Source organism: Tyto alba, unplaced genomic scaffold (assembly GCF_018691265.1).
Source record: "Tyto alba isolate M040663 unplaced genomic scaffold, T.alba_DEE_v4.0 Super-Scaffold_3, whole genome shotgun sequence".
NCBI lineage: Eukaryota > Metazoa > Chordata > Aves > Strigiformes > Tytonidae > Tyto > Tyto alba.
The window spans coordinates 7035373-7057998 of record NW_024881304.1 but is presented as its reverse complement, the minus strand read 5'-3'; the positions used below and the strand labels follow the sequence as shown (position 1 = coordinate 7057998).

Here is a 22626-nt window from a genome sequence, read left to right as displayed (position 1 = left end):
TTATCAGGGGGAGCAGTATATTAAATAAAATCAGATAGCATGTGTGTGGCATTACATAAGCACCACATTGGTCAAATGGTAAATGCCCTTATAAATTTCACTTTAAAAAATTAAGTTAGAAGAATCATTCTATGTGAAGCAGTTTTTCTTCCAGATGCTATATTCCTTTCCCATCTGGAGGTGAAGTAAGGTTATGGACAAATAACGGATTCTAGAAATATTGAAGATATTTTAGAAAATTGTTACAAAGCCCACATACATGATCTTGGTGGCACCTGCAAACTTGGAATTATTTCTGACTCTTTAAGGTTTCTACTCTTTGTTGTTGGTCCTGGATGCTGTTTTGATGTTGACTCAGAAGAGATGGCTTTCCACAACATGAGTAGTGGGCAAAGTTTGCATTGTGTGATTGCTGTTCAGCAATGTACTATTAACAGTTTCTGTTTTATCTCCATTTTATGTTGTTCTGAAATCCTGGTTAAAGATTTGGAACTAATGTTTCTCAATGCTTGTTAAGATATGATGTGAACTACAAAGGCATCTCAGAGAATTAAGAAAATATTCCAGATCTTAATTTTTACAATAAAAGATTTTTTTATTTGGATGGAAGATGTGGATGGAGTAGGGCAGAGGCCTTGACTCATGATTTCTGAATGCTCATTGGTGCTGTCTTGTGCTTTCACAGCCTAGGTGTCCTTTTGACGCTTTCAAGCAGGAGCAGTTTGCTGTCTCAGCTAAACATGTTGGTTGATTATTCATCTATAGGATTTAGCTTTGCTTGTGAATGCTCATCCCTCATAGAGCAAATAATTCAACTTCCTTCATGTTTAGAAGAGAATTTATTAAAAGATCTGCTTACATCTAAGAGCAGTCTTAGAGCTTTGTTTAGTTTTGGTATATGAGCTTAGACAAGGGTTGGCTGAAAACTAAAAATTGTGGTAGCCTTTCAGACAGGTGGGCTGCATTTTGTTGGCAATGTAGCTTGATATCCTCTGACCAGCAAGAGATGATCCTAAAAGCAGGAAGATGAGATGCCTCATTCTTTATTTGGGTTTGTAGCAGAACAATAGAGAGGAAGGCAGTCCTTGCTTCCAAAAGCAGCGGATATAGGGTGCGTTTTGGTTGTGCAGTTGGGCCTTATTTTGCTATTCCTCTTCAGCTGTAAGGAGGCAGTTCTACTTGATGATATTAGGGTGTTGTTTCTAGTATTTATTACTTTACTGATATGTATGGTCAGTTTATGCCTCTCAAGTGTTTGTTGTTTTTTCTTGTTTGGATGATGATTCAAGCAGGCTTGCTCTTGGTATTTCTAAACCTCAGTACTGAAACAGTGCTTTCTTCATTTATCAATTCCTTTTCCTTCTTGGATGTAAGTTTAAAGATGCAGCTCTTAGCAGCTGGGCTCTGAGATGTGATCTCTATTTTGAACTGCTTGTAGTCTTCTGCATTTGAAGTGAGGTCTCTTTTTGTAATACATATGTAATACTCCTTTTATAAATACTGCATTTCTAATCAGTATTTTCACTAAGAGATTGTTGAAACTAATTATTTTAACTTTGCAGTTTCTCATCAGTATTACAGGGAAATATGGTTGCTGTATCTTTCATAGCAGAAAGATGCACTCACAGCATTGGGAGGCAGTGGGATGGCTAGGATCTTATCTGAAGAAGCTATGAGCAATGGCATATGGTTGATAACTTGATGGAAGTTGGATAAATAAAGGAAAAGAAGCTCTGCCATGTCAGGTGAAAAAGTCTTCTGTATCCTGCTTTCTATTAGGCTATACTAAACTGCTTTGAAAATCTTAGTGGATTTTTCCTTTGGTCTTCAAATAACGGGTTCTCTTATACTGAATACATTCGTTTATCTCAAGGGCTGAACTGTTTGGGTGCTTTTGATTTCTGTTTTGCATTTTTTAATCTGCATTTGAACACATAAACTTTTCTCACCCTTTTTATAGACCTTTACATAATGCTTTAGGAACATTAATGTGATTATACAAATAAAATTTCAAAAGTGAAGCAAATCCTTTTGCAAATGATGTAAGATTTCAACACGTGGCTCTTGATTTATGTGATGAGATCTAATCAATTCCCTTGTGCCGTTGTTAGAGAACAAAACATGGGTGAATTTCTTTGCAAAGTTTGTATCAAGTTTTATAATGCTATCGAAGTTTCCCATGTCTACCTACATTGCTCACATGCAACAAAGTCTCTCTCTTCAAAGATACACTCAATATTGTTCACTTTCTGTGTCTAAATGTCTATTTCCCCAAAAGAAGAGTAAAGTATGTCTTTATTTGTGTATTGCTAAAGTGGGTTTTGTGCTGTTTTCATGGACATGAGGAGACAGAAGTTGTTTTACAGACCTTATTTTGAGGACAAAAATTGGGAGCTCAAATTAAATGCAAAGAAATGCGAAAGATACTGGTCATAGCTGGTCTCATTATACAGTCCTATTGCTCAGGACAGAATGCTCTGAAGTATTTAACGTCATTCTGTTGGTAGATGGGTAGACTGAGTGATCCAGCCCCAACTCCCTACTTGAAATTTCTATTGTTGTAAAGCTAAAGAAAATATATGAAAGTTTAGAACTTGTGGGGATCTTTTACATAGGGAAACTAGATATGCATAAGAGAAACAAATCTAATACTAAGGGCCAGTTGCATCCTTTGCAGTGCTTCCAGGTTTGTATCTTAAAGGCCAGATGAAACAAAGATGATTTTTAGTTATGTACTTTAGTCTCTTGAAGAAAAACCCTATATTTGGGGTATTTTAAACCAGAGACAAATGTCTCTGTCAGTTGGGGTCAGAGTGAAACGGAATGAAATACTGTACTGATGTTCATGGTCTGCCCAGAAAACAGGAAGTCAGTGATTTAAAGCTACTCTGGCTCTTGTTATTTGATCCAGTGGGTGCAGATCAACTCGCTGATTCACTTCTCTGCTGGTTCCATGTCTGACCTTTTGAAGGAGATGCAATTCCAACTCAGTTCTTGTGTGATCTAATCCACCCCCCCCAATCACCTAAACGCACTCTGGTGTTTTTCTGGTCAGATTCTAATTCCTATGTACCTTATGTTCTTGGAACAGCATTTGTAGTTGATTAAGATACTGTGCTGTGTAATGCTTTTACAGTTGATTCTGGTACTGAGAACGTGTAGGAAGAAACGTAACAGACTTGAATGTGTTCTTCCCATTTACTTTTCTTCTGTACTCTGATGTGTCTGTGGGAACTTTAGATACAAGAATAGATACTTTGAATAAAAGTGGAAAAAGTGCTTACATTTAGAACAAATATAGATGGCTGATTAAATCATCTGCAAGGTACTGGATAGGTCAGCATGAAGTACTGATTTTCAGTAGGTTGAGTAATGCAGTACCTTTCCCTTCACGTGTCCGAGGACAAGCAGGACCTGTTGGAAAGCCAGATCCAGCTATAAAGAAATCGGGTGATTCTTGAAGTTTTGGGTGAGTGCAGACAGGATGTGTGGAGCTTGCCTCCTGTGAGAGAGTTGGGGGCAACACAGATGGTCTGCTTTGGGTATTCTGAGTGTATGCACACAAGGATAGGTATTTTTAAACACAATTTTTAGTCTTTAATGTTATCTGACTTCTGTGAAAAATATTTTGGATTAATTTATGTAGACTGTTTTAGAGATGCTCAAATATTTTCCATAATAATTTCACCCGACTGCTTAGGTGTGTAGTTTCTAAAAAGTAATGTTATAAACTAGACTATTAATAATAAAGAAAAAAAAATCTTTGTGTTGTGGCTTCCATTTAAGATGGAAAACTGCATAGATCTCCTGTGCATCTTCCAGTTCCAGTTTTGTGCTGAGGAGTGACAGTGCTGGAAGATTCCTTAGTTCTTGCCAGTTTATTCACCCTGTCCATCATTGTAAAAGATTAAATATTTACTGCCAGTATTATCACATCTGAAATCACAGGAGTCTTTCAAAATAGTTTGGGCTGATACTTTTCATATGGCAAGTTCAGTCTTGTAGTGGTTGTTTATTTCTTTGAAACACATATGTTTAGAAAACCTTCTATCATTTTTTGAAGTCCTTAAACATTACTTGTATCACCAGTGTTGCAACTATCACGGTGATTGAAACTGGAGGAGGCGGGGTAGGTTATAGTCAATAAAAGAAGGAAGATTTGATTCAAGCCCCTGTACTTCCAGCCTTCAAAAGTACAACCAAGGAGGTGAATACAGAGGTGGAGGTAAAAGCTAAATGGTTTCTCTCCAATTCATCTAGATGGGTAGTACTCTCTAGGAGGTTTGGCTAAAGGGATAATGAATATATATCGCAGTACAAAAAGTCTTGAAACTGAAATACTAGTGAGTATTTAGAATGGCCTTTTAAGTCTGTTTTGACAATAGTTAAGATCATACCAAACTATTTTGGTCCAGGCTTTTTAGTTGAGGGGTTTTTCTCTTATGTGAACACACCTCTTGATCTTCTTTCTCAAAATATTCTGTGGATTCTTCAAGAATCCACAGCCACTGATGTGGCATTTGATTTGAGAAATGTTGCAATAATAATTTATAATCTGAAAAAGAACGTTTCTTGCGGTTTTGCTTAGCAGCCAGAGATTGAGGGAACCCAGACAATATTTGTAGTGGTGAAGCTCATAGCCATTGTTATTTGTATAAATATGATTTCAAGGAATATGGTATTTTTGTTGTTTTCCAGAAGCTGTGCAGCTGCTAGATTTTTTTTTCCCTTTTAAAATCAGCTTTCTGTATGTTGCCTGTAACTGTGTTTTGCTGACTTATTTGGAGAGATCTTTATATTGCAGTTACTGAAGGTTTTAGTTCAGCCAACAGACTTTTCGTTTACTCCTCTATTTTGATCTAATTTTTCAGTTCAGCCAGCAGACTTTTCATCTACTCCTCTATTTTGATCTAACTTTCTGCAATTTCTTTCCCTCTAAGTTTTTATTCTTTTTATTTTTTTTCCCCCTGCAGTCTTAGTATTGCTTAGTTTGGTGACATTGGGAGTAGGTATACAGAGATTTGTCTGAAGCCAAGTACTATGTCCTTCATACAGGGCAGCAGGCTTTACAGAAGAGGAAAAGATGAAGAATGTAATTTTGTTTTCATTTATGTATTCCATCCAAGATGCAGGGAAAAAAGCTGTTATTTTGAGTATTATTGTATGAGTAAACAATTCTGTGATTAAAATTAATACGGCTAACTTCTCTAGTCTGTTCCAAGCTGTCTAACCTAAATGATGTTCTCTAAGCTCTGTGACACACTGAGAAGGAGGCCCACATCTGCCCAGCCCAATCCTTTGGTTTGGGATTCTTTTCATCAGTGCTTGCGTATTTCGGTTTACTTTTGGGAGTTAACAGATAAATGGGGTGGGCCAGGATTAGAAGATGGGCTACTAAGAGACATGCAGTGGTTGGAGATGGATTTGAGAACAGTTCCAGCTGAGTAAGACAGATACCGATGACTTGAATGCTGAGAATTGCACAGCAGCATTTGACGTGAGCTTTTTCGATAGCTGTAGATTTGGTACTAAGAAAAGGGATAGAGAAGAAGAAGAAATTATGCTGAGAATTGACAAATTCTAGCAATGTTGTTCTGTATGCTTTTTTTTGTTTATTGTATATTGATAAAGACATGCTAAAAAAGTTATCTCTGGAATGGAGCATGCTCATGGAGAGTTCAGGTCTTGGATTTGAATTTTGAGGTTTTGGCCCTTCAAAAATACATTGTGTATAACTTTTTTCTGCTAAGGACTCTTGTCCAAGTACGTAATGTTTATTTAGGATATAACTTACTTTTAATTGCCAAAAATATAATTCCAATATTAAAAGCTATCTAATATGGGGACATCAAGCAAAGTGATTACCTATCCAAGCATCCAGCATTAATGTGAATGCAACAGGTGGCAACATAAACATGTTATCAGAAAAAACATTTGGTTACATGCAAACTGGGGAGGTGGAAAATCTTATTAAATTATGATTTGCTGAACTGAAAGAGCCAAAATGAAGGCTTGTTAAACTAAACTGATTTAGTCTGATCAAGCTGAGCCTAGACTGATGTTTAAAAGCTTATTTCATTCTTCTCTCCTCCTTGAGAACTCCTTGAAATAAGTAATACAATAGCAAGCTCTGTCAAACTTCTATAGCATCTGGGAAGAGTTAAATAAATTAAGTGGTGGCCAGTTCTGTACTTCTATGATAAGCCTAACAGGTGGAACCTCACATTTTGGTGACAGTAATGCTAGCCATATATTTATGAACATTCAAATATTTGCAAGAAAGCTTTGAGGACTTCTTTTTAATATTTGGAATGTCATAGACTAGGAGGTGGTAGATTTTTGTATTACTAATTATTTTGCAGTGATGGTTTACAAGATTTCATTGTGCTTAGTATTGTACAAATAGATTATAAGGAAAGGTTTTTTTGTTCTGAACATTTTACAGTTGAATTCAAATCAAGTGTATGAAATGATTTTCATAGGAGGAGTAGAAAAACAGTCACATTAGGTGCATGGATGGGTGTTGTAGTTCTACACTTTTGATGCTGCTGGTGCTTAAGAGGGAGTACATTAAGTAAGCTATTCCATGATGTGGGTTTATCTGTTGATTTGCAAATAGTATGTGAGTACTGGAGCACAGATGATGCAAATATCAATATAATTGTGGCCATGATAGTCTTAAGAAAAGAGGTAGAATAAGCTAAGAGGCTCAAACCTGTGGTAATACTAAATGATGGGGTATGTTCTCAGCCTATTCACTTTCTACTTTCTGAATTGTGGAATCTTCAGAAGGTCACTCATCTTACAAGAGAGCAGGGTGTGTTACATGGCTTTCTGCTTCTGATGCACTCATGTGCAATTAATTGCCTTTTTTTCCCCTTTTTCATAAACAGGTAACAAAGAAAGTCAAGTCCATGCAGATGTTCCATACTCCTGTGACTTACGCTGTGCAGGGTGACAGAGTAGGTATCTGTGTAACCCAGTTTGATCCCAAACTGCTAGAACGAGGCCTGATTTGCACCCCAGAATCTCTTCACACTATCCATGCTGCAATAATTTCCCTGAAGAAAATCCAGTATTTTCGTGGAGCTCTTCAGACCAAGGCCAAGTTCCATATCACAGTTGGTCATGAAACAGTTATGGGAAGAGTGATGTTTTTCAGTCCAGCCCCTGCTGACTTCACTGAAGAAATTCAAGAAAATGTTTTTGATTTTGAAAAAGATTATCTTTATCAAGAGGAATATTTGTCCAAAGACTCAAATTCTTCAGAGGAGAACAAAGAAAATGACCAGGCAGGAGAAGTCCAGCTCCCAAAACAACAGTGGGCTTTGCTAGAATTTGAAAAACCAGTCACTTGTCCTAAACTGTGCCTTGTGATTGGCTCCAAGCTGGATACAGATATTCACGCAAATACCTGCAGGTTGGCATTCCATGGGGTACTGCTCGAAGGCATGGAAGACAAGAACTACACAGAGACTTCCCTTCCAAAGCTGAAAGTGTACAAACTGAAGCACAAAGAAGGACAAGTGGAAAGGGTAAGCTGTCTCTTTAAAGCTATACATAAGAATGGGAAATATTTGTTCTGCATAATTGCATATACTGGTGGGCTATAGAATTTTCACTGTTATGTTCCAGAGTATTTATATACATTTTTCTTATGTTTGTATACTTAGCGTATTACATCTTGGCTGCTTGCAATCAGCAATCACTGCTTAAAAGGGACTAGTTTATACAGTTCAATGCAGTGTTGAGTAATTTGATGCTGTTTTTTTCACTGATCCTTTTGATGTCTAGCCACTTTGTTTTTCCTGCAAACTTGCTTTGTTTGTGTACCTTCCTAAGTGGCTCATCTGTTCTCTTCCCAGTTGACAAAGCTTCCAGCTTTCCATTGACATGTTTTGCACAGTTACTCTGCAGTACATTGAAAATGTGAAGACAGTGTAAAACAAATAGAAAGTAGCATTAGATTAAATAACACAATGCTATCATTTTTTAAATGCATTTTCACCTTTTGTTAAATAAGGACCTCAATTAATAACATTTATTTCAGTAGGCAGAAAGAATCTCCTACAAGATGCCTTACAGAGCTATAGTACATTGAAGTTGGGACACAGAATTTGGAGCCTTGATTAATGCATGTTGTTTTCATGTTGCAGAGCTGTTACTCTGCTATAGTGTATGTTCTTGACACCACCTCACTGTGGCAGAAACTTAGAGGTGCTTTCTGGAGGAGCTGGCATCTACAGTAAAAATTAATCAGGATTTTTTTACTGTCCCTTCAGTATGGATAGATGCACTGTCTGTAGTGGTTGGTATTACTGTATTGCTGTCATAAATTAGGTATTGGTGGTGGTTACCTTTCAGTAATCAGGGCAGATTCATTTGTTTATACTCCCATAGTGGAATTTTTCATGATGAATGGTTTAGGTGGAGATGTCCAATATATAAATAATTTAATTGCTTACCCCTAAATGAGCAGATACAAACTTTAACAAACGTTTACTTGATGTATTAGTGTGGTAGGTATTTTATAATCTTTTGGGTAAAGAACTATTAATTTTTATTTTCTTAATCCAAAACATGATTGTTTGAACAAAACGTTTAGAGTTCTTGCTTCTTTTCAAAATTCCGTAATGTTGTGTTGATTACTGAATAATATCTTTAGTCAAGTTTACTACAGAAGACTAAACACCTAACATACCTTATCATGTTTGCAATTCATAATGCAGACTTCTTGAAAACTTTTTTGTTTGCTTGCTTTACTAATTTAATAGTAAAAAACAAACCATGATCCCTGTCAGGGCATGATTTTGAATTGGTGACATTCTTTTTTTAAACACCTTACAGATTGATCAAATGTGTAATCTGTATTTCCTGCTTTTCTCTGAGGTTTCCTTGTTGCTGGCTTACCTTTGTAGAAAGGAGGGGAAGTTTCTCCTTTGAATTTCCACTACTGACTTTGGAGGCCATTTCTTTTCAAAGTAACTACAGACCTGTGGTGGTGTGTTGGTTTTTTGGATGACAATTTTGTCACTAGGAAAGAAAGTATGAGGTGAGGATATCTAGTTTTCTGAAAATCTTATCTTTAATATGGGTTATATAGGACACCCCAAATCAGTAGTCATTCTGCAAAATTTTGCTAGCAGGTGCGTTGTTTCCTTTGTTTGAAATGGCTGGCTACCTTTCTCTGTGGCTGATGGTGATGCTGAACTGGAACAAGGAATCCAGAGTATTCTGTCTCCTAAGTTTCAAAGAATCTCTGACCAGATGCGTGTGTCTGGATACCAGTTCTTCCAATGCTCTAGAGCTGCCTGAACTTATGAAACATTTGCTTTTATCTTTGCTAAAAATTTACACACTTGCGTGTGGCCTGTGCTGTTAGTATCCAGTGAGACCTGGTTTACCAACTCCTTTTGTTTCTCTGTGGCTGTAGGAATACGAATGAGAACAGAAGTTTGTGTGACCCATGGAGACCTCTGCTGCTGTGTTTTGTTTAACTGAAATGAATCGATCACAGATTCTTTCTTAATTTTTGCATCCAATGCATGGCACTAGTCGATGGGAGTTGAAAACTTGCAGAGTACCATGTGGGTTGTCTGACCGGGTTAATGGAGTTTGCTGTTAGCCTTGGTCATGCATTTTTAATTGGTTTTATTTAGTGTTATTTTCAAATCCTTTGCCAGTTTATGTATTCTGCTATTGATTTTACTGTGTAAAATAATGGAATAATATTAATCAAATTATGCATATTTTATTTTCTGGTCCAGAAAATAACCATGGAATGTGGGTTACTTAATATTTGGACAACAGAGCAATTTATTTAGGCTGATATATGAGTGAACTGTTTTGATATACTCCCATGCTTTTTAAAATATAGAGCTGGGGGTTTTATTACTTTGTCCTGTCTTCATCTGTCACACAGTGTGCCCTATATATGGGCCTTGACCACTGTCTGTATGAATACTAATTAGCTCTGTAAATGAACAGTTGCCATCAAATTGTCTGCGGATTAGCTTTGTTCTTGGATTCTACATCCTGTGGCACTATAGCTACTGGGAGTTGGCATTTTCCCTGACGCATGCTGAAAGGATAGCAGAGCAGATGCTGTAAGAAATGCTTATGGTGTAAAGTCACAGGGGCATGCAGGGACTTGGGAGAGTTGGTGGCAAGAGGATCGTGCCAGTTTTAAAGGGACTTCTGGGGAAGGACTTACAGCCCTAGTTGAGGTAGCTGCTGTAAAATCCGTGCTTTTGCAGAGCAGAGAGCAGCAGGAACAACTGGGTGGTACAGTGACTTATTTTAGTACACAGAGTCTCTAGCTAATAGAAAATCTGAATCAGCTGGTCCCACCCTACTGCTGATGGATGGCTGGAGATTAGGATCGCTGAATTTAGGGTGTCTATTCTTGGCAATGATACAGGAAAATTTCCTTCTCTGTTGAGCAAGGAAGCTCCCCCTTCCTCACCTTCCCTGGGGAGGCATAAAAAATAATAATTAAAAAATACATGTTACCTTCACAAGAAGTGAATTTTTCCTCCAGAGAATACTGCTGGTGAAAATTAGCTTCACAGCTTCCTGAAAGGCTGGGAGAGAGGGAGGCAGGGGCATGTAATGTCCGCCTTCCCGGGTTCAGCATGGGGTGGAAACACGGTCCCATCACTGGGTTGTAGTGGAATTCAGTAGTGCCTATCTGTAAAATGTTGCTATTAATCTGATATGGGCTCTCCCAAGACCCCCCCACTTGCTGCTAGAATTAAAATAAATTCCCTGCAGTTAACTACCTGCTTACCCACGAGAAATCAGGCATTTACGGTTTGGCTTTTTGTTCCTATTCTGATTAATTTCAGAGCACTAATGGAATAGTAAGAATTGTAAATTCATTACGTTTCAGTATCACAGTACTTTTATTTTGTGCCCCTTGTGCATAGCATCCTCCTGGATTTTAAGGTTTAATTTTTTTTTTAATAAAAGAACAACATTTATTCTCAAAGATTTTTTTGCCCCTCTCAGAACAAGTGTGACATTTTTTGCTGTTTCACATAGAAATCCAATTCATGAACTGGGTAAACACCATATTTTTAAAAAGTGTGTTGTGGTTTGAGCCTGGTCGGCAGCCAACCACCATGCAGCCATTCTCTCTCCCTTCTCTTCCAGCAATAAGAAGGGACAGAGAGCCAGGCTTGGGGTTTGAGATAGGACTGGGATGGGGAAAAAGTCCCCTTTTATGGGCACGAGCAAAAGGCAGACTTGTTAGGAGAAGAAAAAAAAAGAACATACATTTATTACAGACACTAACAACATGTAACAGAGTAGGACAGTGAGAAGCATTGCCGCATCTTGAAAACACCTTCCCCCCACCCCTCCCTTCTTCCTGGGCTCAGTTCTGCTCCCAATATCTCTACCTCCTCCCCCAGTGGTGCAGGGGCAGGGAATAGGGGGTGCAGTCAGTGCTGCCACTTTCTCCATCTTTGGTGGGGGGAGCTTCTGGAACTTCTTCCCCCTGCTCCATCGTGGTCTCCCTCTCACAGGAGACAGTCCTCCACAAACTTTCTCCAACATGAGTCCCTCCCACAGGCTGCAGCGTTCCCCACACTGCTCTGTCATGGGTCACCAACTTTATCCAACTGGAGTCCTTCCCACGGGCTGCAGCCCTTTCCAAGCTGCTCCAGCGTGGGACACCCCCGCATACTGCAATCCTCCCAGCACTGAATTACAGCAGTGGGGCTAGCTTTTCCCACAAGACCCCGGCCTGCTTTACTCACAGCACCTTGATCAATAAGGCGGAAGCCACAGGCCATAAATCAGTGTCTGCTCCACTGCAGCTCTTCATGGGTGGCATGGGGGGCCGCCCTGCCATCTCACCACAGGATACAGGGGGACTCTGCTCTGGCACACCTCCCCCCTCCTTTCTTCCTCCGTTCCTCCACTGACCTTGGTGTTCACGCAGCTGCTGCAGCTCCTCCTCACAAGTCCCCCTGCTTGTCACCACGTCTCTTCTTAAATACGTTATTTCAGAGGCTCAGCTGATGGGCTCGGTTTCAAAGCAGAGGTGGAGCTGACTTGGAGCTGAGGGAGCTTTGAGAAGCTTCTTACAGGGGGCCGCCCCTATAGCCCCCTCCCCTGCCACCAAAAAACCCCACCACTCACTCAAACCCAGGACAAAGTAAAAAATCATACTTAAACGTACTAATTGAAGACTGTTTACTAGTTTTAGTTAAAATACACACCTAAACTTCCTATTCTTTCTCATCTGCTCAAGTGATGATAAATGTTCTACAAAAATTCAGGTACCCTTGCACTTCTTTTTGTACTGCTCCCTGTTTCCTTTTGGTATCTTGCTCTTGAATGCTAAGACTGAGTGGAGCACTGGGAGTGAAAGAATCAAATCCTGACTACGGTTGTTCACCAGGATCTTTGAATTTACTAGTGTGCAGCATATCCTTGGGCCTTTTTTTTTTTTTTTTTCACATGCTTGCTTATTTATCTGCTGCTTTTTTTTTTTTAATGTATATATATTACTGTAGTATCCGAGAAATTTGACTGTAAAACATTTATCATCTACCTTTTTGGCTAAGTTAGTGTTGTCTGAGATGCTGCATAGTGCAAGAAACTTGCTTCTCACCATGCTGGGATTGCATCTTGGTCATGAAAAACTTGCATGATTCAAACTGCAGGTATGATTTTTATCTGATGTTTTTGAACCATTGTAAAAGTGTGTGAACGGTCCTGTTTTGCTTTAGACCAGATTAGGTTTGGGGTTAGAGTAAGTCTTCAGTGGTTAGTTTTAAGGAAAATCAAAATCTGCCATACCCTCAGAACTAGGAGGGCACTGGCAAAGATTTGTATTAGCTTATCTTGGTAACTTTAAAATTATGTGAAATACTAGTCCAATTTTCTCTTGCAAAGAGGTCTTGAGGGAGGGGATAAGTTCAGTGGAGGGAAGTTTCTGTCAAGAGCATCTGTCTGGTGTGGTTATGTGGAGGCAGAGACTGTTGCCCTCTGGACACTTCATTTTTGCAAAACCTTGGCTGCCTGACAAATGTACTTTTGACATAAAGAGCTAGGCTGGCAACAAGTAGCTTGTATTGATAAAAAGGTAAAAGCAGGCTAGGAGTGATATTGTGAACACCAGTGTGACTTTAAGGAGAGCAATGTGGGCATCTTGGTGAAAAAAGGGCGTATGAGATGCTGTGAAGAAAGTTAGTCCCTGGGAATTGGCATGGGTGTGGTGGCTGTGAATGTGGGCTTGCTAAATGGTGGCAGGTCAGTAGCCCCTGGAGCTGGAGACAAGCAAATTATGAAGATAAACAGCAACTGTTGTCCTTGGTCTTGTGCTGCTGGAGACGGGCTTCTCACCAGCCAGCTCTTTGCAGTTCTGTGGGCAGAGACTTGCATCAATCCTAGCACCATCTCTGAAATATCTTCCTCTCTGAATTTTACCTCTACACAACATTGCAGATTAATTCCAGTCTGACTCATGAAGCAGTTACTCGGTTCCTGGGATAAATCCTTTATATTTGTCATGTTAGTTGCTTTTTGGCTTCCACGGACATACAGGTTGAGTGCAGAGTTTCAACTGAAAGGTGAACTGTAGCAGTACATCATGCTTTCCTGCGTGACTCAGATATTCTGTCTGTTTTGAAAGTGTTTGCACAAGCAGGATGGTTGCCACAGGGTCCTGTTCTTGAGGATGCTCGTAAATCAGTAGCTCTGTGACAGAAACAAAAGGAGGAAAACTCTGCCTTATATAGCGCAAGCTGCACCTTCTACACTTTCAAGCTTGTGTAGTGAAAAATATATGTATGTCTCAGATGTGATTGTTTCCCATTTTAAACATAGCAGAACATTTTTCTATGAGAATGGGCTTGTCCTTCCTACAGATGCTTTCTCTGTGTTATTCTGACATTAAGAAGAGTTAATTCTCTTTGTATTTCAAAGATTTTAATGTATTTTTCTTATTATTTGCCTTGCTCTTAGGCTTACTTACTTGATGGTAATCACATTGCACTTGTTTCTTCAGCAGTTTCCTTTCATGTATCACAGCTGTGGGATGTCCCAGTATTCATAGACACTATGTTCACAAGTTTTGTGGGCTGCTGGATAATAAGTTTTCTTAATGAACTCATTCTCATGGGGACTGAGGCCATCATGTAGCTAGCATGCTTAGTTTCTGGAGTGTGGAAGAATCACTTACTGCTTAATAACATGTTACTAATTGTTTGAATTTTGGTGTGATCTAAGTGTCCCCAAGGAAAAAAGTATTGCTACACGAGGAAGATGTGAAAGCAGGGTAAGCTATCAAGATTTCTATCAGAGCATCTCTTTTGAAGCTGGAATGGAAGAGAAAAAGCTTATCTTTCAGCATCTTTTAAGTGCTGGGTTTTCTGTCCTGTTAGAGTATGGTAACAAGAAATGTGTCAGAACAAGTGCATTACCTGAGTGGTCAAAGGGAAGGTCTTTGTCACCATTGCTTAACAGCTCTTTCTGGCCCTTCAGAAGGATGAGATATTGTGGAGATGGGTACTAATAAGCAACGATGGGAAGTTTGAGAAAATAGTATTTAAATTTGTTGATGACCAGCAATGACCTAGACTACCCTTTAGAGAGCTAGACATTTTGAAAAGCAGTGACTGTGAAAATGGCATTTTTTTTTAACAATTATCAGCCATATTTTGTCTTTTCCTTACTGTTTATGGGTGAAAACACCAACATTTCATTTACAGAGTCACATTTATAGTAGATCCAGCCACACACTTAACCGAACTGCCAAAGGAGGGTAAAAAGGCAGAAAAATGAACTCACCTATGAGTGAATAGGAACATCCAACATGGTTCACTCAGGGAATGAGGCCAGACTTCTGGGGAAGCTGTCTTTGCATGGGGAGGCTGTAAGTTACTATGGGAGTGCCAGAGTATCCCTTGTGTGGAAAGATTCCCAAGTAGCGGATCATGGGTGAGCAACACTGCTACTTTTTTCACTGAATTTTTTCCAGATATCTTATCAGTAATACCAGAATTTGTTTTGCGGAGTTGTGCTTGTGCACTGTATTTTAAATATTTGCCACTGAAATACCATTCCTTGAATTTTCTGTTGTGTGGTTGCAGTGCCACTAGGAATGAAGTACATTTTACCTGCTCAGATAGTTAGATTCTTCCATCTAACTTCTTTCTAGAGGATGTCTCATTGGCTTTACTAGGGCTAATGTTTCATTTGCTATTTTCTTACAATGGCACTGTAGTTCCAGCAGGATAGCAAGTAAAACACCACATCAGCCAGGCTTTCTGGATGACTGATATGGTGTGCAGACTAATGTGGGCACAAAGTGAGTAACAAGGCCAGGCTGTACAGTGAAAACTGATTGAGTGCTGCCTGCAGGCACAGGCAGTGACCTGGGCTGTCTGCAGAACCTTCTGTGACTCTATCTGGGAGAAGTGGTGGATGTCACTCCATCTACTGTAAACATGCAGACGCCACAATTAATATTTTTCCTACTTTGAAGTCTGAACATGAGTTTGTTTGGTTCTGCTTGGCTGCTGATGGTATGCTAAATACAGTAATAATACAGAGATGAAGGCAATCAGGTGAATAAAAGTGCACAGCACATTCACTAGTTAAAATGCACTGTAAAATAGGAATATAAAAAGATGCATTTATTTATTGGTTCCTGTTTAGTTTTTGAGTAAAAGGGTCTGAGAAGCTTAGTGGGGATAGGGGGAAGGGAAAAGGAAGGCTGTCTGCTCATTAAACAGAAATACCATTTCTGTTAAACAGTACTGAGAAAAGAATGGTGATGTTTACTGACACACACAACATATGGCTTAACACAGTAGAATAAGTTTGTCATAAAAGTGTACCAGCCAAGTCGCAGAATCTGCTTGCTTACTCATATGAAAAGATTGGTGTGTTATGCACTCACCAACAAAAGAATGGCTTGCTCCACATGACTGGGTAGTAGAATTTTGCAAGGTTTGAGTAACACCTATGGTTATTATTTATATTATTAAATTTAAAATGCAGACATACTTTTGGGTCTTACAAGTGTATGGACAGCTGGTCTTGATTTTTCTGAGGTTGTGTAAGAGTCACCTGTGGGGGAATCGGTTTGTCAGCAAGGCAACCAATGCACCATTTTATTTATTGGATACAAAAATAAATTATGTTACTTAGATTGCAAAATCAAGCACTTGAAAGTTAGGAAATACCAGGTTTACAGTTGCCTATGCAACATTAATTCTGTTCCCCTGTGACTCTACCCTGTGCACTTAATAAGGCAGGGTTCCTGTGAAATTTTTTTGAATATAGTCATGTAAAGACTATATCATGGGGCATATCAAAGAGGGACAGGAATAAGGTCGTATGGACATCTGGCATTTCTTAACTTCCTAAATGCCCACTTCTGCAACTTAAGTTATTTAAGTTTTATATAAATATAATTTCCTAGGCATTTTTAAAGTAAAACTAAACCTACATATTATTGAACTGTAACCATCCCTCTACTGTATACCTTCACTAGGATTTGAGTTTATTCAGCAGTGTAGTACATACTTGTGTTGCTTATACTACAGACATTGTTAACCAAATGACAGAAGGAAACTGTTATCCCAGAGAGATGGTGGACTTGTTGGGCTTTGGGCAGAGGATCCACACGCTGGAGTTGGAGATCATTATGGGAGGGGACAGACTTGGGATGTTTGTATGTCTGTGTGTGTCTTCAGAAGGGGATGCAAGTCTGTGTCAAGAGTCAACTCTCTCATCTCCCTTGGCATCAGTTGCTTCAGGCAGCTCTTTGCAGGCCTGTCCTCGTTGCCTGCTTCATTTCCAGTGAGGATTTTGTAAGCCTTCATTATTCCTCTCTGTGACCATAACATCTCCCCAAGCTATTTGTGGGCATTTTCCTTTAGAAACAAGTTAACTTACTGTCACTATACCTTGACCTACTGCTATGTGTCAGGTCTGTTCACTGTTCCAAATGAAACTTGCAGGGTTTCACTGATGTTTCCTTTTGGATGTTTAAGATCTCAGAACCTGAGATTTCAAAGTATTTTAACTGTGACAATAGCTGAGGAAAGCACTTGAGCGTTCTTAAGTCATGGAGATAGCACCAGAGAACCACCGCCTGGGAGGAGCCACCTTCAGCTTGGCAATCCTCTCCGCATCAAGGCCAGGTCAGGACTTCTGCAGCTACAGATCTACTTTACAGAACAGCCTCTTTTTTGATTTGTGCTTGGATAGTAGGCATTAGTTTTTAACCTTTATAGTTTTTCAAGCCAGGGCTGGCTGGTCTGGAGATGGAGGTCCTGAGCAGTATAGTATGTAGTAACAGTCTGTAGCCTCCTCTCTTTCCTCTGATGTTGCTTTTCTTACATAAAGGGAATATAGCATAGATTGGTGTAGAGATTAATAAAATCATGATATCAACCAGTTCCTTCTCACTTGGTAAAATCAACATGTTCTTAACTAGGCTGTGTCAGAAATTCAGTGCCTGTGTTTTTTTTGGGATTCTGCCCTTTTAAACTTTAAATAGAGGTGCAGGAAACTTGTACTATGAAGGTGCATAATTAAATTAGTGCCAGGTTTGTACCCTGTGTGTGCCTGGAGAACGCCAGTGGGCATCTATAGAGCTTTTAAAATCTAAACTAGTCTGGTTATGAAATTACTACTCATCATCCTGATTCAATACACAAAATCCCTTTTCCACTACTGTACTGGTTTTAACCAGGCTATGGTGATGGCAAAATGCTCACCAAAAAAGAGGGCATTTATGGCTGCTTGTTAGATATTCTCAAATGCAATTGTCTCTCTACTGAGGAAGGAAGAGAAGGGCAGAGAAAGGAAGGTGTTTCTTGGATGCAAGAAACATAGCCTGGGTAGAGATGGGACAAATATCTGAAAAACAACATTAGTGAAATTGCGGAGATGTCTGTGTAGTGGCTTCTTGTTCTACTGAAACAGCACTAATGAGACATGAAGTAGTGAAGGAGATGAACTGTTCATCTCTGTTCCTTCCTCCTGGATGGATATTCAGAGGCAGAAGTTTAGTTTGGTTTGCTTGGAGGATGGTGAGAAAGGAGGTCTTTAGAGCCCAGCACACAATCAGAAGTTTCTAGTGCTGGAGGGAATTGCAGAAAGAAAAGCCTTTAATAGTCTTATGCTGACGTAAATTCTTGAGGAAATGGCGTGGCTGACCAAATCATTCTTCCTTTGTACCAAGTTCACGTAGTTCTCAGTAACAAACTATAAGCTGGAACAACATTTGGAGAGTCAAAAAAGCTGTAAACCAAATCACCAGTGAAATCCTCTCAGTTCCTTTTTCCTTCATCCGTTTTGCAGCCTCATGTACCATCATGTTCTCAATGCGTGAAGCCATGTTTTAAAAAAGAACAGGAATTTGCAGCTTCCAAAATATTCCCATTTCTGACACAGAAATGGAAAGTTCTCAAAACTGTTTTCTAGAAATAAATGAGCTGTCACTGATCATGATGAAGGTGTCTCAAGTGTACTTTTTCTAAAGTACAAAAAGGTAATAAAAATACTTCGTATTTTCAGTGTTAGTCATGGGTTCTTTTTGTTCGTTTTACTCTCCTGTTTTCTGCTTTGGTTTCAGTGGGCCATTTATCAGTTTGTTGAGAATAGTCCTCAGAGCTGGTTTTATCCTTTTTTAAAAATTATTTTATTTCTATTTAGAACCACATAATTTTAGATTAAATCAGAAGAGGTTATTCCTTTTTTGTCTCTTTCTAGTATTTAATATTCAGTACTTTTACTTGCTGTGTCTCAAACCGTTTCTTATTTCCCATTTCATTCTGGCACTGCTTTGTTTCCTCCTGTGTTTCTGTTCTGATCCCCTTGTTTTTGTTTTTTTTTTTTCTTACAGATATGTTAAGACACTGAGTTATTTGCTCTCAAAATCTGTGTGATGGATTGTTTGAGAGGGAGTTCAGATGGCAGTAGTTTTGAAGTCTGGGCTGGACAGTATAGCTTGCTCAAAGGGAAATCACAGAGTTATTTTTTCTCGGTTATACTATAGTTTGCACCGAATGCCAAAGCATGTAACGTTAACTGTGGTTTTGCAAACAATACATGGTGGCTTAAGTACCGCTTAGATGGAGAGTGTGAGGTGGTTAATTTTTTCCATGAACTTCTTGGTATTAGCAAAAGTGCTATGTGTCAGAGATGCACATACTTCACCTATGGTTATGAAGTGCTGTTTACTTTTTTCCTGCAAACACAAAAGCCAAGTGGGAAGGGATATTTCATAAACTCAGAGCTATTGTGTCCTCTGGTCTAAGCCATAAAACAAGAGTAACAGAGACGTTTCCTTTGAACTTGAAATCCCTTTCTAAGCTGCTGATCTAACCTAAGTGAGAGGGGGAGACTATTCCAGCCAGAAAATTTTTTTCTTCTGGGTATATCTCCTCCCTCCCCCACCCACCCTTTTTCTTTTTTTAAAGTCCTTAAGTGAGTTTGATGCTGCACCTCTGCCTATAAATTTAAAAAAATATTATCGTAATGTAGGTCAGTGAACTGAAACGCCACTGTACACCATGGGGGATTAAAGTCAGAGAGGCAGCCCTCTCCCACTCCTACTAGGTCATATGACAATATAAACAAGAAATGCAAGGAGCCTTCAGCTTTTTCTTGCCCTAATCCTTTGTTTATGCAGCACTTAAACTGACTTTTGGGGTCGTCTCTGTCTGGCATTAAAGCCCTAAAGCTTTTTGAAGTTTCCCTGAAGTTAATAAAATTAGTCTGCCCTCATTGCTAGGCCCCTTGCTGCTGCTTCAGAGTGGACTGCATATCCCTTACTGTCTTTGCGGCATTTGGCTTTTTAAGTTAATAATATTTTATAACAAAAAAGAGTGTTTGAGAGAAAAGCAGAAAGCTCTCCCAAAAGGCTGTTCAGCTAATAGGCAAAGTGATTGCCATTGTAGATGTTCTCAGAACTCAAAGGGGATTAACTTAAAACCCAGCCATTGGAGGTAAATTGCTGGTAAAGTAATTGGAAGTGTTGAGTTTCAGTTGGAGAGAACAACATGCATTTTTGTGTCTTTTTACAAAGCAAGACTAAACCAAAAATTTATTTTTTCTTCTATTTTTCTCAACTTTAAAACCATGTTAGAAAAATAGGTTTTCTGTGTTGCAGTTCCCTCCATCCATTTATATTATTGCAAAGACCGATCAGTTATCTTAGTTCTTGTTACATCAGGCATTCTCTTATTATTTAGTCTTCTTCAGGGATCAGTTGGTGACAGGCTAACTGGGGAGGATGGATGACACAGGTTAGAATGTATAGTATTTGGTGTGTGAGACTTCAACTTTGGGTCATAAAGGCTTTATTCCTAAATGGCCACTCAGACAAGTCACTGATCACTTACCATCTAAGCACTGCTAACGCAGTTGTGTTTCTAATGGCTTATAGAGACGCCCAAGGAATAATGGTGTTATGGGCAGAACATATCAATCAGCTAAAGGAGAGATTTTTCTTTTTTTTTGACAAGTTGACCATTGGAGTGAAAGGTACAGTGTAGCTGGAGCCCTTGGTTAGTTTCTTAGACTGTGTGTGCAAAGCACATTTACTTATAAAAGATGAGGGGTTTTAAAATCAAAAGGTATTAAATTAGTATGTCACATGTAAATGGTGATGGATTTTGTTGCTGTTATCGTTACCAGTTTACTCAAAGGTACATGATGCCTGTAACACTTGTTCACAGAAATCATTCTGTGTTTTTTCTGACAGCCTTGTCGGGGCGGCTCTAAACTGAACCATGCTAGCCTAGTATGATTGCTCGCCCTCTAATTCCACTTTTAATTAAGCTAAAGATAACTTTGAAGTGCTCTTGGAAAAATAAAAGATTTCTGTGTTGTCTTTAAAGTTGTCCTGCGGTGTCATTTTGGGATAATAACTACAAAAATAATAGATATGTGGAAGGTACTGGAGTGTGAGAGGCTATTTCAAACACAGGGGGAGGAAGCACATAGCCACTGGTGGTGGAGAGGGATGTTCAGTTTTGAAATTCTTGTTTTAGGAATAAAATACTTAAAGGAAAAAGTAATATTTTTATTGCACTAGCTAGTGCAACTGGAAGAATGAAGAGGTTTTGAGAATGAGTGCTTCTTCAGGTTGGAGTTAACAGCTGCGTTTTCTGCCAGTCTTCTATTTCAGACCTGAAGAAAGGCAAGTTTGCCTGAAAGCTTATCTTCCCTCTCTACTACAACCTATTATCAGTGACTCTAATAAAAGACATTGTTCAGTTTTAAATTTAAGCCAGAGGTTGCCAAGTAGTGATGCTACCATTAATGGTTCACAAGCTATTTTGAATCAGTGCTTGTTGAGGGGGTGGGAGAGGACAGACACACAAACCCCAGAAACGTGAACTTTTGGTAAAAGATGAGGAGTGCATATTCAGGCAGCAAATGTTGAGACATCTGAATGCTTCTGCCTACAGCCTTGACTCCACACCCAGCTGGGAGCAGAGCAGCCTGTACTGTTGTCATCTCCATGTGAAAGAAGGAAGAGCAGCTGTGGACATTTCTCATCCTGCATGTGCCTGTGGTCTGGGACAGGGTGAAGTCCTGCCAGTGCTCTCTAATACTGCACAGCCCTTCCAAGGCTGTTTATAGATTAGCTGAGCAAGTAAACCCCATTTAAAATACAACAAAAATTAAATTTCTGATGCTAGATTTACTGCTGTAGAGAGATTGGCATTAAAGTAGAGGTATACTTATGTAACAAAATAATGAACAACAATGCTGGGGATTTGAGTCTGCCAATGCACTACTGTTCATGGAGGAGGCTTCAGCTTAATAAACCAGTAATACTTTGAGTTGTCATTTAAACTGAATCAAGGGGAGTGTTCAAAATGGTTTATAATTCTTAACCGTTCTAAGTCACTTTGGTCTCTGAAATCCTTAGGTTTATCCAAAAATTGCTCCTAAGATATGAAGAAGAGCTGTAACTTTTGCCACCAAAAAAAATATATCTTGAAAAGATTTAAGTAATATCCCCATATTTCTTCTGATAAGTAAATAAAGGTTCTTGCCACAGCTGCGAGGTAGAGTAACTCCAGGCATTAGGTATACAAGGATATTCACACCTACAGGATTAGGCTCACTTGACTGCACCTTATACTTTGTAATGCCTAAGGGAGGGTTGTTTATCTTGCTTTACCCACCAACCTCCCTGCCTCTTGTTCCTGATAGCTTAATTAAGAATTCAACTTGGTATGTTTCTTCCCACTGGGTTACAAACCTTGAAATTAACATTGGATACAATGGTCATAAGGCTTTTAGTTTAGCAAATCAATGTGTATGTAAAGGTGAATATTTAAATGACTCTATTTAGAAACTCTGAGTAATTCTGTCATTTCTTTGGAAGTGTAGCTGTTGGAGTGCAGGTCTGGAGCTAAGAGACAGAGGATGTTTATGTAGGTGATAATGTATTTAGCTGCAGAATAAGTAATGGAATAAACTTTTTATGAGCATAGGTACTTAAGTGAGTTTCATGGAAAGGTTTCCAAGCAGAAAGGAGATTTTAATTAACCGATCTTTACAGCATATTCTGATGTAGGTTTTGTTCTCCCTATGTTATAAGAAAGGAGGTGAAAGCAGAAATATATTCATTTGCAC

The 22626-nt window shown here is 39.0% G+C and overlaps 1 protein-coding gene across 6 annotated transcripts in view; it reads left to right on the top strand.

The window, feature by feature from the left end:
• Positions 1-22626, top strand: part of EEFSEC (eukaryotic elongation factor, selenocysteine-tRNA specific) — a 134292-nt gene that overhangs the window by 68685 nt on the left and 42981 nt on the right. For all 6 annotated transcript variants that reach the window (XM_042799554.1, XM_032994916.2, XM_042799551.1 and 3 more), the window contains exon 5: positions 6894-7535. In XM_042799554.1, coding sequence (XP_042655488.1) covers positions 6894-7535 — 642 coding nt within the window. The remainder of the gene's footprint in view (positions 1-6893; positions 7536-22626) is intronic.